The sequence below is a fragment of the Vipera ursinii genome (assembly GCF_947247035.1).
Source record: "Vipera ursinii genome assembly, chromosome: 6".
Taxonomy (NCBI): domain Eukaryota; kingdom Metazoa; phylum Chordata; class Lepidosauria; order Squamata; family Viperidae; genus Vipera; species Vipera ursinii.
Window position 1 is genome coordinate 48,518,640 of NC_139515.1, and position 14,381 is coordinate 48,533,020.

General features: G+C 37.5%; 1 protein-coding gene across 3 annotated transcripts in view; it reads right to left on the reverse strand.

The window, feature by feature from the left end:
* The window catches only part of PPP1R12A (protein phosphatase 1 regulatory subunit 12A), a 119,312-nt gene that overhangs the window by 55,154 nt on the left and 49,777 nt on the right, over nt 1-14,381 (reverse strand). For all 3 annotated transcript variants that reach the window (XM_083365127.1, XM_083365126.1, XM_083365125.1), the window contains exons 3-4: nt 3,627-3,745; nt 72-231 (exon numbers count right to left, since the gene is read on the reverse strand). In XM_083365127.1, coding sequence (XP_083221253.1) covers nt 72-231; nt 3,627-3,745 — 279 coding nt within the window. The remainder of the gene's footprint in view (nt 1-71; nt 232-3,626; nt 3,746-14,381) is intronic.

The following is a 14,381-nucleotide window of genomic DNA, read 5'->3' on the forward strand; positions in this document are numbered from 1 at the left end:
TAACACTATATGTAAATCTAAGCATTCATAGCAAATTATAAATGTGAAATCTATTCAGAAGCTGAACTTACTTTAAGACTTCCGTATACCCTTTAGCAGCAGCTACATGAAGAGCTGTACCACCTGATTTTGCATGCCGAACATCATTTATACGACCACTATTAAGCCACTGTCTAGCATCCCTAAGCATTATACGCTCTTCTTCTTTCCGAGCTGCCTCTATATCAACCCCTAAAAGAACAGAAATATATTCATTTTAAAACCTTTATACATTTATTATTTAAACTGCATGAAATTCATCAACCTCTAAAAAAGACATTGGACAATTCCCCTCCAGTTCTATTATGTAGAAGTGATTATCCTCAACATTTCCGTTGCAGTTTGAGGCAGAAGACAAAGCTTGCATGTCACGTACTGGCAGAAATATCATTCTCTTAAAAAGTCCAGTATTATATAGATAATTTCATTTTTAAAATACAATATAGGATCTTGTTTGACAAGCTGGACTGGGTCAAGATACTTAATTACAGACTGGAGATACAAGCTGTGGTCAATTTTCTAACACATAGTCCAGACAAATATGCACTTAATGCAGGTAACAAGACTTGTACAGTCTAAGATACAGAATAAGATTTGCAATGTCAGTAGTTTCCATGTTGGTTAATAGTTTCTTATAGATCTGCTTTCCAAGATCCTAATTTCTAAACCTCTTTTTATTAAACATTGGACATTACTGAAGATCTATATAAAGCATTGAATTAGCTTTTTGAGCTTGCATCAATATGTCCATCTAATTATCATGTTTACAGGTAAATACAAATATGTAATAAATATCACATTTAAAATTACCTAATTACCTCATAAAGATTAAAAAGCCAGAATAGAACAGCAGTCAATCTTAGGATATAAAGGAAGAGTAGCTACAAAAATATTCATAAAGAGATATTGCAGCTTCAAAAATAAATCAAACCACTGAATATTGCTAAGTTTCTTATTTCTTATTAGGCTTCAGAACTAAACAAAAACAATTAAAAGAAAATACTTTTTCCAATGGTCACATATGGCAATTTGTATGTCAATTTGGTAGACAGATTAATCTTTCTTACTAATGGACTAAAATAATAAACTTAATTCAGATTGTGTCCAATGGTACTTAATGGTTTTAATTGACAGGATGTTAAAACATCACTTTAATATGTCAAAATTCAATAGACAATTCATAGTGTCATTTTTACCTCAGATCAAAACCTTGTTGTCTCATATATCAAATTATAAAAGACTGAAATATTGTCCACTATTTCAAGCACCATTATTCTATTTATATATACCAGGGGTGTCAACTGCTGGCCCACGGGCCGGATGCGTCATGGTGAAACCACGCCCACCCCAATGCCGGCAATGGAAAAAAAGTCACGATACGTCGCAACACATCACGTGATGTTGTGACTTTGACACCCCTGATATATAAGATGTATTTAAACAAGCAAAAATAAGCAAAGCTCTAAAATCCCACCCACTAGTAAAAACAGCATTGACTCTATAAATTATATTTGTGTGAAACTGGCATGTTTTAATATCTCAATCTAAAGTTCAAGATTCTCAAATTGACATGTTTTATTAAGCTACTTCAAATGAAATTATGCTTATATTTGTTGTATCTTCAAAACATAATTGTTTTGTTTTCCCACTTATATTTTGATGGGATATTATGGAAATGTGATATTGGGAAGGCTCTACATCAAATGCTGCTGGCAAATATGCTAAGCTGCCTTCAGAGCTGAAATGGTTCTTTTGCTGTAATTTAGAGTAGAAGCTCACAGCTAAAGCCCCAGCATTACAGTTCTTCCCTCCAGAAAATCTTCAGTTTGGCTATAACAGAGTTCTGTTAAGTTACTAGCAAAGAGTAAATTTTAATGTGAGAGAAAGGAATATTTTAAAATATTAACATTTTAATTAAATGATCGGATTCAGTTTTTGCAGGATCCAATCTGGGTCATTCACCAGGAGGTGACCAGACGTTTTGTCTTCCAAGCTTTCGGTCTCAGGCTGGAGCCCATCCTCAAGGATCTTTTCTTTTGCAGTGTGTGTGCTGTTCTCTGTGTGGTATTTATAGTGCCTGTTTAAGTGGCTTTTTAGATGTTGATTGAGATGTGTTCATGGCTGGCTTTTAAGTCATTAGCTGGTGTTTGCTTGTGCTGCCCAGCCCTCGTCTTCTAAGTTCATTCTGTTCACCCATGACTGCAGTGCTAAGTTTGCTACCAACCATATTGTGAAGTTTGCAGATGATACAACAGTAGTGGGCCTTATTCATGATGACAATGAGGGTGCTTACCGCAAGGAGGTTGAGGGTTTGGTGAAATGGTGTAAGGAAAACAGCTTAGTTTTAAATACTAGAAAAACCAAAGGGATCATTTTTGATTTCAGAAAAGGCAGGCACAGCCACACTTCTCTGTGCATTAATGATTCACCTGTGGTGATGGTTACCAGCATCAAATTCCTGGGTGTGCACTTAACAGGTAACCTGGCTTGGTTGCTCAACAGCGAGACACTGGTGAAGCAGGCACAACAGCACCTGCATTTTCTGCATTACATGTGAAAAGCTCATCTTCCTTCCCCTGTCCTGACCACTTTCTACAGGGCGACAATCGAGAGCATCCTGTCATACAGCATCACAGTCTGGTTTGGAAGCATCACTGCTTCAGACAGGAAGGCGGTGCAGAGAATGGTGAAGATGGCTGAAAAGATCATTGGCAGTTCCCTCCCTCCCATCCAGTACATAGCACATAAGTGTTGCTTGAGCAGGGTCCACAACATTGTCTGCGACACTACACATCCTCTTCACAACCTGTTTTCCTTGTTACCTTCTGGGAGGAGGCTCCGTGGTAACCAAAGCAGAACATCCAGATTCAGTCACAGCTTTGTTCCATACAGTATTAACCTTGTGAACTCTAAAGTCTCCTCCTTCCATTATGTATTCAAGATGGAGAGTGATTAATATTTATATGTTACTTATATGTAAGGGTGTAGGTCTATACATGTTGTATGTATGTTTTAAATGTGCTATGTATGTGTACACTTTGAGAGGAAGCGTACATATGCATATGTATGTTGCATGTATATGTTGTGTGTACATATATGTTATATGTATATGTGGTACATGTATATGTGTGTATATGTATGTATATATATAAGAGCACATTGGACACAGACAAAGACCATCATCACGGCAAAGAAAAAACCAACAGTTTTCATAAAACTTCTATGAAATGAGCATCCCATTTGCAAAAATTAATTTATCCCATCTAGTTTATAACCACATGCCATTTTGTCTCCTATTCCTGCTCCCAGCAAAAACAGAGGAGAGGAAAGAGGCAGGATGGAAATGGGAAAAACCAACGCTGGGAAGAAAAGGAAAAGAAGTAAGGAGAAAGAGCTGCACAGAGAAAGAAAAAAAAATGTTTACAGAAAACCCATTAGACATCAGTGCTGGTACAAATTGAATGAATGCTGCTGTATGTGTTTTTTTAGTGTTCTATAGTTAATTTTCTTCTATCGTTAATTTTTTTTACAATATGAAATTTTCTAACCATTACACATAGTTAATGCATTAAATCTTTTTATGTTACCTTGTCGATTCACTTCATTTTGAAGCAATTCTTCCATTGCTTCTTCTTCAGCAATATCTAATGGAGTATTTCCTTCACTGTTTACAGCTCCTACATATGCTCCTTGACTAATCAGGTATCTGTTAATTGAAAGAAGAAATAATGACAAATTAGTTTTAATGTAAGTACAGATTTCTTTTCATAAAATAGCAAAGCATAATCTGTGCATATGGGGAAAATTAGTAAAATTTCTAAAATTGTAATAAGATTATCTCTATGTTAGTTGAGTCCTTAATGAGACCTTCTTAAATTAAATTCTCTACTATGAATGCAATTCTTCTATATCCTATAGAGTCTGGTCCTTAAAGTGGCGACAGTAAACAGCACACCCTGGTGTCTCCCATGCGCTATGCTTTACCCGATAGTTTTTAAAATATTGTTATACTTAAAAATAAACACATGGAAAGCTAGCACCATGCAAACTGGAAAGCATGTAATATGGCTTTCTTTTTCAAAATGTTTCATAAACTCTAAAAGAATCCTTAGAAAGTAGTATAAGACTTTTGGTTTGTGCTTTCTTTGGAAGTGTGTATATTTCCGTAGAAAAGGTAAAAGATTTGCTGAAGTATTAAAAGGCATTTTGGGAGATTACAGGGAGTAACCTCACTCATTTACTAACTTCACGTAAAGAGGTTTTGAGTGATGGTTTATTTGCCATGGCAGTCATTTTGTGAGAATGATCATTATATGAACTTAGACGTCTATGTTTTCTGTTCAGATCATATAAATTTTTGCCTATATGAACTAAAAATTCTTAATGTGCTCACTTACCCAAAAAGCTTGAAAACCCCTGCAGTAATCATTCCATTTAGAAGTAAAACATAAACTTATTTTGCTACAGTTTGCAGATACAGAATCATAAAATGTATGAACTAAAAACATCTTACAGGTCATTGTTTTATTCTTTCTTCTGAGTCAGAAATTTAAGGGACCACTTCACGCATGTGGCCATTTATCTTCATTAGAAAATAAAGGAAGAGTTTATCACTGCTTAAAAAAAATATTCCACTGTTTCACAGTTCTTATGGTCGGATAATTCATTCTAACCTATAAATTAAAATTGTACCTGACAGTCTTTTAGAGATTTGTAAACCACAGTCTTAACTCCCATTAGTCTCCTCCCATTAACTAAGCATGCCATTTTTTTTTAATGTGGAGCACTTTGTTTCCAGGCCTCTATCATCCATCTATTCTCCGTACACATCTATCCATTTATTTACCAATTTTATACAACCATCCAGCAAAACAATTAAAACAAGTCTTAAAAATAATTAAACATAAATATAAATAAGACCGTAGAACAATGCATAGAAGTCTCACACATAATACAACCACTTTGCAGGCTCCCTGTTCCAACAGATTACCAAACCTGCTGAAAAAAGATACATTTTAAGAGATTTCCAGAAGTTCCAAAGAATAGATACTATAGCAGAAAAGGCTCATCTTCTAGAACCCATCAGAATGCACACCTTTTTGAATGCACACAGGTATTTATGTCTTTGCAATTTGGTGTAGTTAGTGTAGATTTTAAACTGTCCGGCATGTACTTTCCTGGGACTTCAATCCACCTTGTCAATACTTGATATCATCCAACTGACAAGATACTTACAATTTATCCTGATGCCTCTTGATGGTTTGGCCATTTGGCATTTCATTTCCTTTACTTTTGGTGATTTTACCTGGATTTATTACTACTACAAGTAGTCCCATTCATTTAATGACTGTTCAAAGCTACAACAATACTGAAAAAAGTGATTTATCACAGTTTTTCACATTTACAACCACTGCAGCATCCCATGCTCATGTGATCAAAATTTGGGCGCTTGGCAACTGGCATGTATTTATGATGCTTGCATTGTCCCAGGATCATGTGATCACCTTTTGTGACTTTCTGACAAGCAAAGTCAATGTGGAAGCCAGATTCACTTAACAACCATATTATTAACTTAATAACTGCAGTGATTCACATAGTAATTGTCTTGCTTAGCAATGGAAATTTTGGGTTCAATTTTGATCGCAAGTCAAGGACTACCTGTAAAGCGCACATATCCAAGTCCCATCTTAAACAGGCAATTAAGAATACCTCAGACGTTGGAATTAAATGAGTTCAAAGGCTTTAAGATTGCTCTAATAGTACTGCCACATAAGATTTTACACACACACACACACACACACACACACACACACCACATTCCCTAGAGCTAAAATAATAAACACTTTCATATTTCTCTCTATCTATGTCCAGTCCTCAGACTAACTACCAAGAATTGGAGTAAATTTCAAGTTCTCTTCTCCCCCCAATAATTTTACCTTTTCCAAATGAGTTGGCAAGTTTTATTTTTAAAACCTTCAAGAATAATGGAAGATACATATTACAGCAAACTTCCCTCAGACTAATTACCAAAAATGGAGCTCATAACAATACTTGGGCAAAAATACATTATGGAGGACATCTGTATCTTGGCCAGTAGCTTTTAGCCCAAAGAAGTCAGGATTTCTCCCTCATCATTTCCATGAGTATAACTACCATGCTTCCCCGAAAATAAGACCCAACCAGAAAACAAGCCCTAGCCTGTTTTTTGGCATGTGCCCAATATAAGCCCTACCCCCAAAAATAAGCCCTAGTTAAGAGCCCGCCCACTCCATCCCACAGTCTGGTTGTTCGCTGCCACAGGGGCAGGGGAGCACGCATCACACTGGTGCCCCTTCCACGAGGGAGTTGCCCCATGTGCCTTGCATCTGCTTGCCTAAGGGCCCCTTCAGCCAGGCCACTCCCGGTTTCACCTGACTGCCCACCTGCCTCTTCCTTTTCACTCCCCTCCCGAGCCAGACTGCCATGCTACAGAGGATCAGCAGGGTAGGCTCGATTGCCTTACCCGGTCCCCCTCCATTGTTTCAGAGCCAGGGAAGACTGCGCAACAGCTGTGTCCACCGCTAGAGGGTCCACCACTTCTTTGCCCCACAGATCACCTGTCCAGTGGCAGCCACCACCTCCTTCTCCTCCGCCTGCCAGACACACATCAGCTCCCTACCACCGTCTGCAGGGCAGATGCTTAGAAGGTGAGGGAAGTGCCTGCGGAATGTACCTTCAGACGAGGAGAGCAGCGCAGAAAGGCAGGGGAAGCCGAAGGACCGGGTAGCACAAGCTGGATGGCACAAGTCAATTCTCTGTCTGGGGCACCCTGACGGAGAAATGATGGGAGACTGGAAGCTTCATCTGTTTGCAAAAGGAAAGAGTGTGACAGGTGGAGGAAGGTGGCAGGGGAGGCTTGGGCTGCTCGGTCCTTCGGCTTCGTCCACCTCTCTGTGTCACTCTCCTCCTCGCCTGAAGGTACGTTCCGCCAGCACTGCCCTCACCTCCCTTCTGCTCTTGGAAGCCCTGTAAGCCATTATGGGCACGGGCAAGCAGACAATGGGAGGGAGCAAGCAGTGGCCGTGAAGTCAGACATACCCCGAAAATAAGCCCTAATGGTCTTTTGGTGTGTGTGTGTGTGTGTGTGTGTGTGTGTGTGTGTGTGTGTGTACACGTACACACACAAACACACACACACACGTAGCAGAAAACAGAAACTGCCTCATATATACATTCAACAGCTGACAATCATCCTGTATATTTGGTAATATAGAAAATAAGTGAAATTTTGTTGCTGATGAACTGTTGCAGATGCTGAATATCTAAAATGGATCAGATCAAAACCCCACTACACCTGGCTAGCAAATACAGATTTTGAGTGAATTTTAGAAATTATTTATCTACACAAGGGAAATGTTGAGCCCTACAATACAAAAATAGCAATTAAGCATTAATGTATTAACCTTACTAAGACAGCTGCAAGCAATTAAATTTCAGATTAGCAAATATCTTTAAGAAATGCATCACATAAATTGTATATTAATTTATGTAATGGAGTTTCTGTGCACTAAAAGCATACAAAACTGTTTTGATGTGCCAACCAAAATAACACTGTTATAACTCTAAGGATGGAATATGAGTTTTTCATCAACCCAGGAGTCGATGGGAAAGAAATGTTTGCATTTTACATTAACAATTTGACTTTTAATTATCAGCTATATTTCATTTAGCATCACAAGATCAGTATATATATACATGTTGCAAGCATCTTTCACAAGATGATATATGCAAATTAATTTACATTTAATTTTTAATATGATAAAGGTGGGAGATGAGACATGTATTAGCAAATATTTCGAAGGTATTAGTTTCTCAATGTGTATTGGATTCTAGACCCATGCCTTGGAATTCTATTCCTAAAATACCTTCATCATAATAGTTCATTTGAACACGGTAAGATACAAATGAGCCTTGGTGGAGCAGTGGGCTAATGCCTCCTTAAGTAACACCAGCTGCCTGCAATTAGTGCAGGTTCGCATCCCACCAGGCTCAAGGTTGACTCAGCCTTCCATCCTTCCGAGGTAGGTAAAATGAGGACCCAGATTGTTGGGGGCAATAAGCTGACTTTGTAATAATGCCGCGGAGGGGGGGGGGGCGAAAGCCCTAATAAGCAGGCTTATACATAGAATGAAGGCTATTGCTAAGCACATTGATTTGTGCTTTAGACTGTAATCCGCCCTGAGTCTTCGGAGAAGGGCGGGATATAAATGGGATTTTTTTTAAAAAAAGCCAATTTCAGGAAACCAGACAATGTTAGATTTGACAAAAATTGCATTTTTTTTGATTTCTCCACTAGCAAATAACCTCTCGGGTATGACTTTTTCAGTTTCCCCATTTGCATCAAAAATCTCTATGCAATTTTTATTATAATATCCTATACTCTAGGAAGCCTCAGGGAAAAAGCACTATTATTATAGCAAGACTTTATCAATAGAGAATGCATCTAGCCATCAGTGTCTACCCTGCTAATCATCAGAGAAGTCACTTCCTGAACTGGCAATCTCCATGATATCTGTAAAACTAGAAATAATGCCCTTCTATAGTACTGCATTTTTGGTCCAGATAAATTTCTGAAGTTTCTGCATGTATGAAACTTATAAAGAATCCTAAGCTTCTCATTTAGAGAAGAAAAGCTGGTTTTCTTCTGTTAACAACTCTCCAAGCATTGCTGACATTAGCCTAAGGAGATACATACACCACCATATCTATACAGTTTCTCAGCTGCAAGGAAAGCAAGCAGGCACTGATCCAATACAAATGAATAATCACTCTGGCCAATAATATAAAGCCAAGAAAAATACCAAATATTTGTTATCAATAGATAATACAGTACAAAGATTAAAATAACTTTCACACAGCAGTGGTGATTTTCTTGTTCATATTGATATTAACAAACGTAGTTACTATTAAGAATGTCCAAAGAATTTTATTAGCCAAAAATGTTAAAACATTTATCTGATCTGAAAATGTAAAACTTCTGTAAATTCTGAAAATAAGGAACAAAAAAAATTAAGTTTTTTTTTCCAGAAAATTGGGAAAGAATTAAATATAAACTATATACAATAAAATGCATTTTTATGTTATCTTGGACTTAAATAAATTCATTTTGTTCTTTTAAGAACTTAGGAATACAATATTAAAACTTGGTTTACTGAGATCGTTATGTCTGGCGTGTTAAATATAAAAGTATAATTTAGTTATGGAGTAATTACAGTCAGTGATTAATTTTATTTTAAATCTACATTATGGCATCATTTTGAGATCTTTTGAGACATTTTACAACTGCACTGCTTAGCGATGAAGGTTCCGGTCAACTGTAATCTAGTTAGCAGTACAGTCAGCCGTGAGATCTTCAAATGCTGCTAAGCACTCCCCCTCCCCCCACACAAATGGAGATCAACCAATTACTGTGGCAACTCTTTTGAGGCCAAATTGTTAGCTTAAATCCTCCGCAATACACAAGTAGGAATTTACACAAAGAATGTCCAGGAATCAGTCCAAACAAAAATTCTGAGATCAATTCTCACTGTATCCAATAGAACTGCAAATGTTTTGAAAAATAAATTATTGCAATCCTAATAAGGAAGATAATGATGAATTAGAGGGCTGAAAATCCAGAGTTTTCTAGCTTTACCCGTTTCAGCTGCACAGATAGCCTTCACTGAAAAAGTTAGCACTCTATTGGCTCTAGGCACCATTCCTAATATTTCAAATTAAACAGCTACTCACCCAAAGAACAAAATATATGGAGTTTGAAGCTAAAGTTAACAATCAATGTCTACATTGCAAAAAATGGATAAACAAGAACATTTGAGAACCAGCAAAATGAGAACCTTTCTCTCCTGAGGCTGAGGACAACCTTCTTCAAAACCAGACACAATAACTTAACGTCTGCTTTGTTAAAAGGCACATGTTCTAAAATCCATTAATCAAGCTCGCCTGCCTGCTTAGTGGCATTGAGATCAAAAACATTTCACATGTATCATTACGTTGTAAATTTTAGAGGAATATTCTGGGTTTTTTTTTGTCCCCAATAAATAAATTCCCAGGAAGATAATTTCTACATGAATATTCTATCAAAAGACACAAACAACACTATTACCTGCATGGCAGCCAAATGTTGCATTACTGCAATGAAAATAAGATATAATCATCTTCAAGGCTAATTAGTTTTCATTTATTTCTTATGAAATATATGTGAAGATATGCAATCCTTTATATAACTTGTTTTAGAGAGCATGTATTTTTACTTTACATAATGTAATACAAAGATCACATCACATTACTATGTATAAAAACTCCCTTTATACCACACTGTAATCTCTTAATTCGGGATAGAGTCAGGGGGACTGAATGGAGTTGAGCATTTATTCGCCAATGCCCTGCCTGACGTTATGCAGAATTTGCAACAGATATTTTTTCTTTGCGCCCTAGGAGAGAAATATCTGCTGCTATCTAAGATTGAACTCTTAACCTTCCGAGAGAGATGCTAGTGTCCCCACCATTAGGCCACCACACCGCTCATATTACTGCTATACATCATTATAGTAATTTATGCAACATTTTATGTTGGTATTTTAACTTAATTCATTTTGATTTGATTTCTTGGATTGTATCTATTTTGTTCTTCTACTGATCATGGAGTGAATAAATTACTGATTCAATAATCCATTAGTTCTCCAGTGTTTGGGTGCCTATGGGGTGCTTGGAAACGGAGTGAATCTATCTATCACAGCCTCTGAAAACAAATTATTCAGATATCACACAGCACAGAAGGCAAGAAATAATTCCCAAAGAAACACCATTGCGCAAAGCAGTAAATGTTAACATCAGCAAACAAATCATGAGTGAAACTTCCCAACTAGGGCAACATAACTAAAACTATTGCATAATTAAAGCATCAAAGCTGATAGAGAGGCCCAAGGAAATTAAAAGGTCTTTATTCTTCCTGTGTTGTTTTAAGTCATAATGCCAAAGGCACTTCTGGTACTCAAACCAATCCTTATACCCGACAGTGTGTCATCATCACCAGTGAATACCACAAAAAAGATCAGCGAAGTTCTATGCCTTTCAAATTTCATTTAGTACTCACATAGAGAAGACTATGACCTATAAAGCCCTAAATGGCTTGGGTCCAGGATATCTGAGGGAACACCTGCTGCCGGCATCAAGTTCCCTTTGTCCTGTGCGCTCCCACAGGGAGGGCCGTCTCAGGGTGCCGCCGGCAAAGGATTGCCGGCGGGCAAAACCCAAGGGGAGGGCCTTCTCTGTGGGCGTGCCTGTCCTTTGGAAACAGTTACCCGTAGAGCTTAGGACTGCCCCTGATTTTCGTTCGTTCCGCCGGGACCTAAAGACCTGGCTCTTTGAGCTTTCCGGACAGGACTGAGGATTTTTTAATTTTTTAACTTATTGTAATTGGGTTTTTAATCAGAGTTATAGGGGTTTTAGATTTTAATTAAGGAAAATTTAATCTATTTTAATTGTTATTAATTTTTGTATTGTAATGTTGTTTTAATTGCCTTGTGAACCGCCCTGGGTCCTACGGGAGAAGGGCGGTATATAAGTTTAATAAATAAATAATAAAAAATATATTCCTTAGGCTTTTCATGAAATTAAGGAACAGTAAGTGCGTTTGAAACTAAAACTCAATGCATCCTGAAAAGCAGCTAATACATGCAATTTGAAACAAGTAAAAAATAATAATTTTACTTTTCCAAACTAATACTTAATTTTATTAATACCTATGAACTTTGTATTTAAGTTACATAAACAGAATAAATAACTTAAAACATAGAATCAATGTATTATAAAAATACTTATACATAAGCAAACGCAGACTTGTATTTTAGTGATGAAAAACAGTCCAAGCAAAGTATTTATTAATAAATCTGTGGCGTCTAAATTTATTTATTTACAATCCAAGTCAGCTCAGCATTAATACATCTTACATAACAGTGCATAAATACATTAAAAGGAAAAAGCCCTATAGTTAATGATTCATTGAAGACACGAGATTGTTTTATAAGCCAAGGCTATGAATAAAAAATTGAAACTTTGAAACTCTCTCAAAATGCCTCAATCTCTTCATCATGAGAGGAATTTATCAAATGCAGGAGAGAGTGCATTAGCTCTAATTAGCAGTGTATGTACAGCGGGCAATTTGAAAGAATGCGTGAAACAGACTCAACCTCATATGGAAGGTTGGCAATATTAGCCAACTATCACTCTAGTAAGGTATAATGGAATGTGTGGAAGACTTTGGAGAATGAAGAGAAGAAATGCTGCCTAGGAAACATCAGGCAAGAAAGGCAGGAATCCCTAATTTATTTTATTTATTTATTTTTATTACATTTATATCCCGCCCTTCTCCGAAGACTCAGGGCGGCTTACAAGCTTAGCAGTAGCCTTCATTCTATGTATATGCCTGCTTGTTAGGGCTTTCACACACACACCCCAAGCGGCATTATTACAAAGTCAGCTTATTGCCCCCAACAATCTGGGTCCTCATTTTACCTACCTCGGAAGGATGGAAGGCTGAGTCAACCTTGAGCCTGGTGGGATGCGAACCTGCACTATTTGCAGGCAGCTGGTGTTACTTAAGGAGGCATTAGGCCACTGCTCCTCCAAGGCTCCTAATGGCTTAATGGTCAGAGAAAAACTTAGCAAGGACCTGCCCTAATGAATCAAGCAGTTAAAAGTGGAAGCAGGAAGTTTATACTTTCAGATTTGCCAGATTCTGGTACAATAAAGTAGAATTAGTTCACCTTTATCATATTAGTTCATCTTTGGAGGGTTGATATACATATAGAACATCTATATGGGCTAGGGAAAAGTCTCTTCTTTGTGAGGAATATAGAATTTTACAGAAGTAGTTGTGGTCTGTCCAGGAGGAGAGGGCAATTCATCTGTACGGAGGATAGGAAAGTTTGGCTTTGCCTATAGATAAAATAATCTTTATTGTCATTTTTTTACTGTGGGCACATTGGCACACATTAAAAATGAAATTTAGTTGCTTGCTCTCCAGGTGTACACATACATAATACACATTTAAACATGCTATATATAACATATATATAAACCTACACCCTTACATATAAATAACATATAAATATTTATCACTGTCCATCTTGAATATATAACGGAAAGAGGAAGCTTTAGAGTTCATAAGGTTAATACTGTATGGAACAAAACTATAACTGACTCTGGATGTTCTGCTTCAGATACCACGAAGCCTCCTCCCAGAAGGTAACAAGGAAAACAGGTAATGAAGAGGATGTGTAGTGTCCCAGACAATCTTGCGGATCCTGCTCAAGCACAGGATGCTATGCTATGTTCTGGATGGAAGGGAGGGTACTCCCAATAATCTTTTCTGCCATCCTCACCACTCTTTGTCCTGCCTTACTGTCTGAAAAAGTGATACTTCTAAACCAGACTGAAATGCTGTATGACAGGATGCTCTCGATCGTCCCTCTTTAGAAAGTGGTAAGGAAGGGGGAAGGCAGATGTAATCTCAGAGGAACTGAACTAGATGTTTCAGAGATCCTGGAGCACTGAGGAACTACCAGAGAACTGGAAAAGAGCTGATGTAGTTCCCATCTTCAAAAAAGGGGAAAAATGGATCCAGGAAACTACAGACCTATTAACCTGATCTCAATACCTGGGAAGATTCTGGAAAAGATAATCAAGCAACAAATCAGCGAACACCTAGAGGCAAACAAAGTCATTACCAAATCCAATATGGGTTTGTCAAAAACAGATCATGGCAGACAAATCTTATTGCATTCTTTGACCAGGTGACAAAATTAGCGGACCAGAGGAATGCTGTTCATATAAATTACTTGGACTTCAGTAAGGCATTTGATAAAGTAGACCAAAACCTACTACTTGATAAGATAGAAAAATGTGGGTTAGACAGCATCACCACCAGATGGATTCGTAGCTGGCTGACAGGCCGTACTCAGCGTGTGGTCCTCAACAGAACTACATGGAGGGAAGTGTGTAGTGGGGTGCCCCAGGGCTCTGTTCTGCGCCCAGTGCTCTTTAACATCTTCATCAATTATTTGAATGAGGGGATAGATGGGGAATTTATCAAATTTGCAGACAACACTAAGCTGGCAGGAATAGTCAACACTCCAGAAGATAGGCTTAAGATATGGAAGGATCTTGACAGACTTGAACATTGGGTGCTATCTAACAAAATGAAATTCAATGGTGAAAAAAGTAAGGTTCTACATTTAGGTAATAAAATCAAATACACAGGTATAGTTACTACTATTGAGCAGTGCAGTAACTGTGAGAGGGAT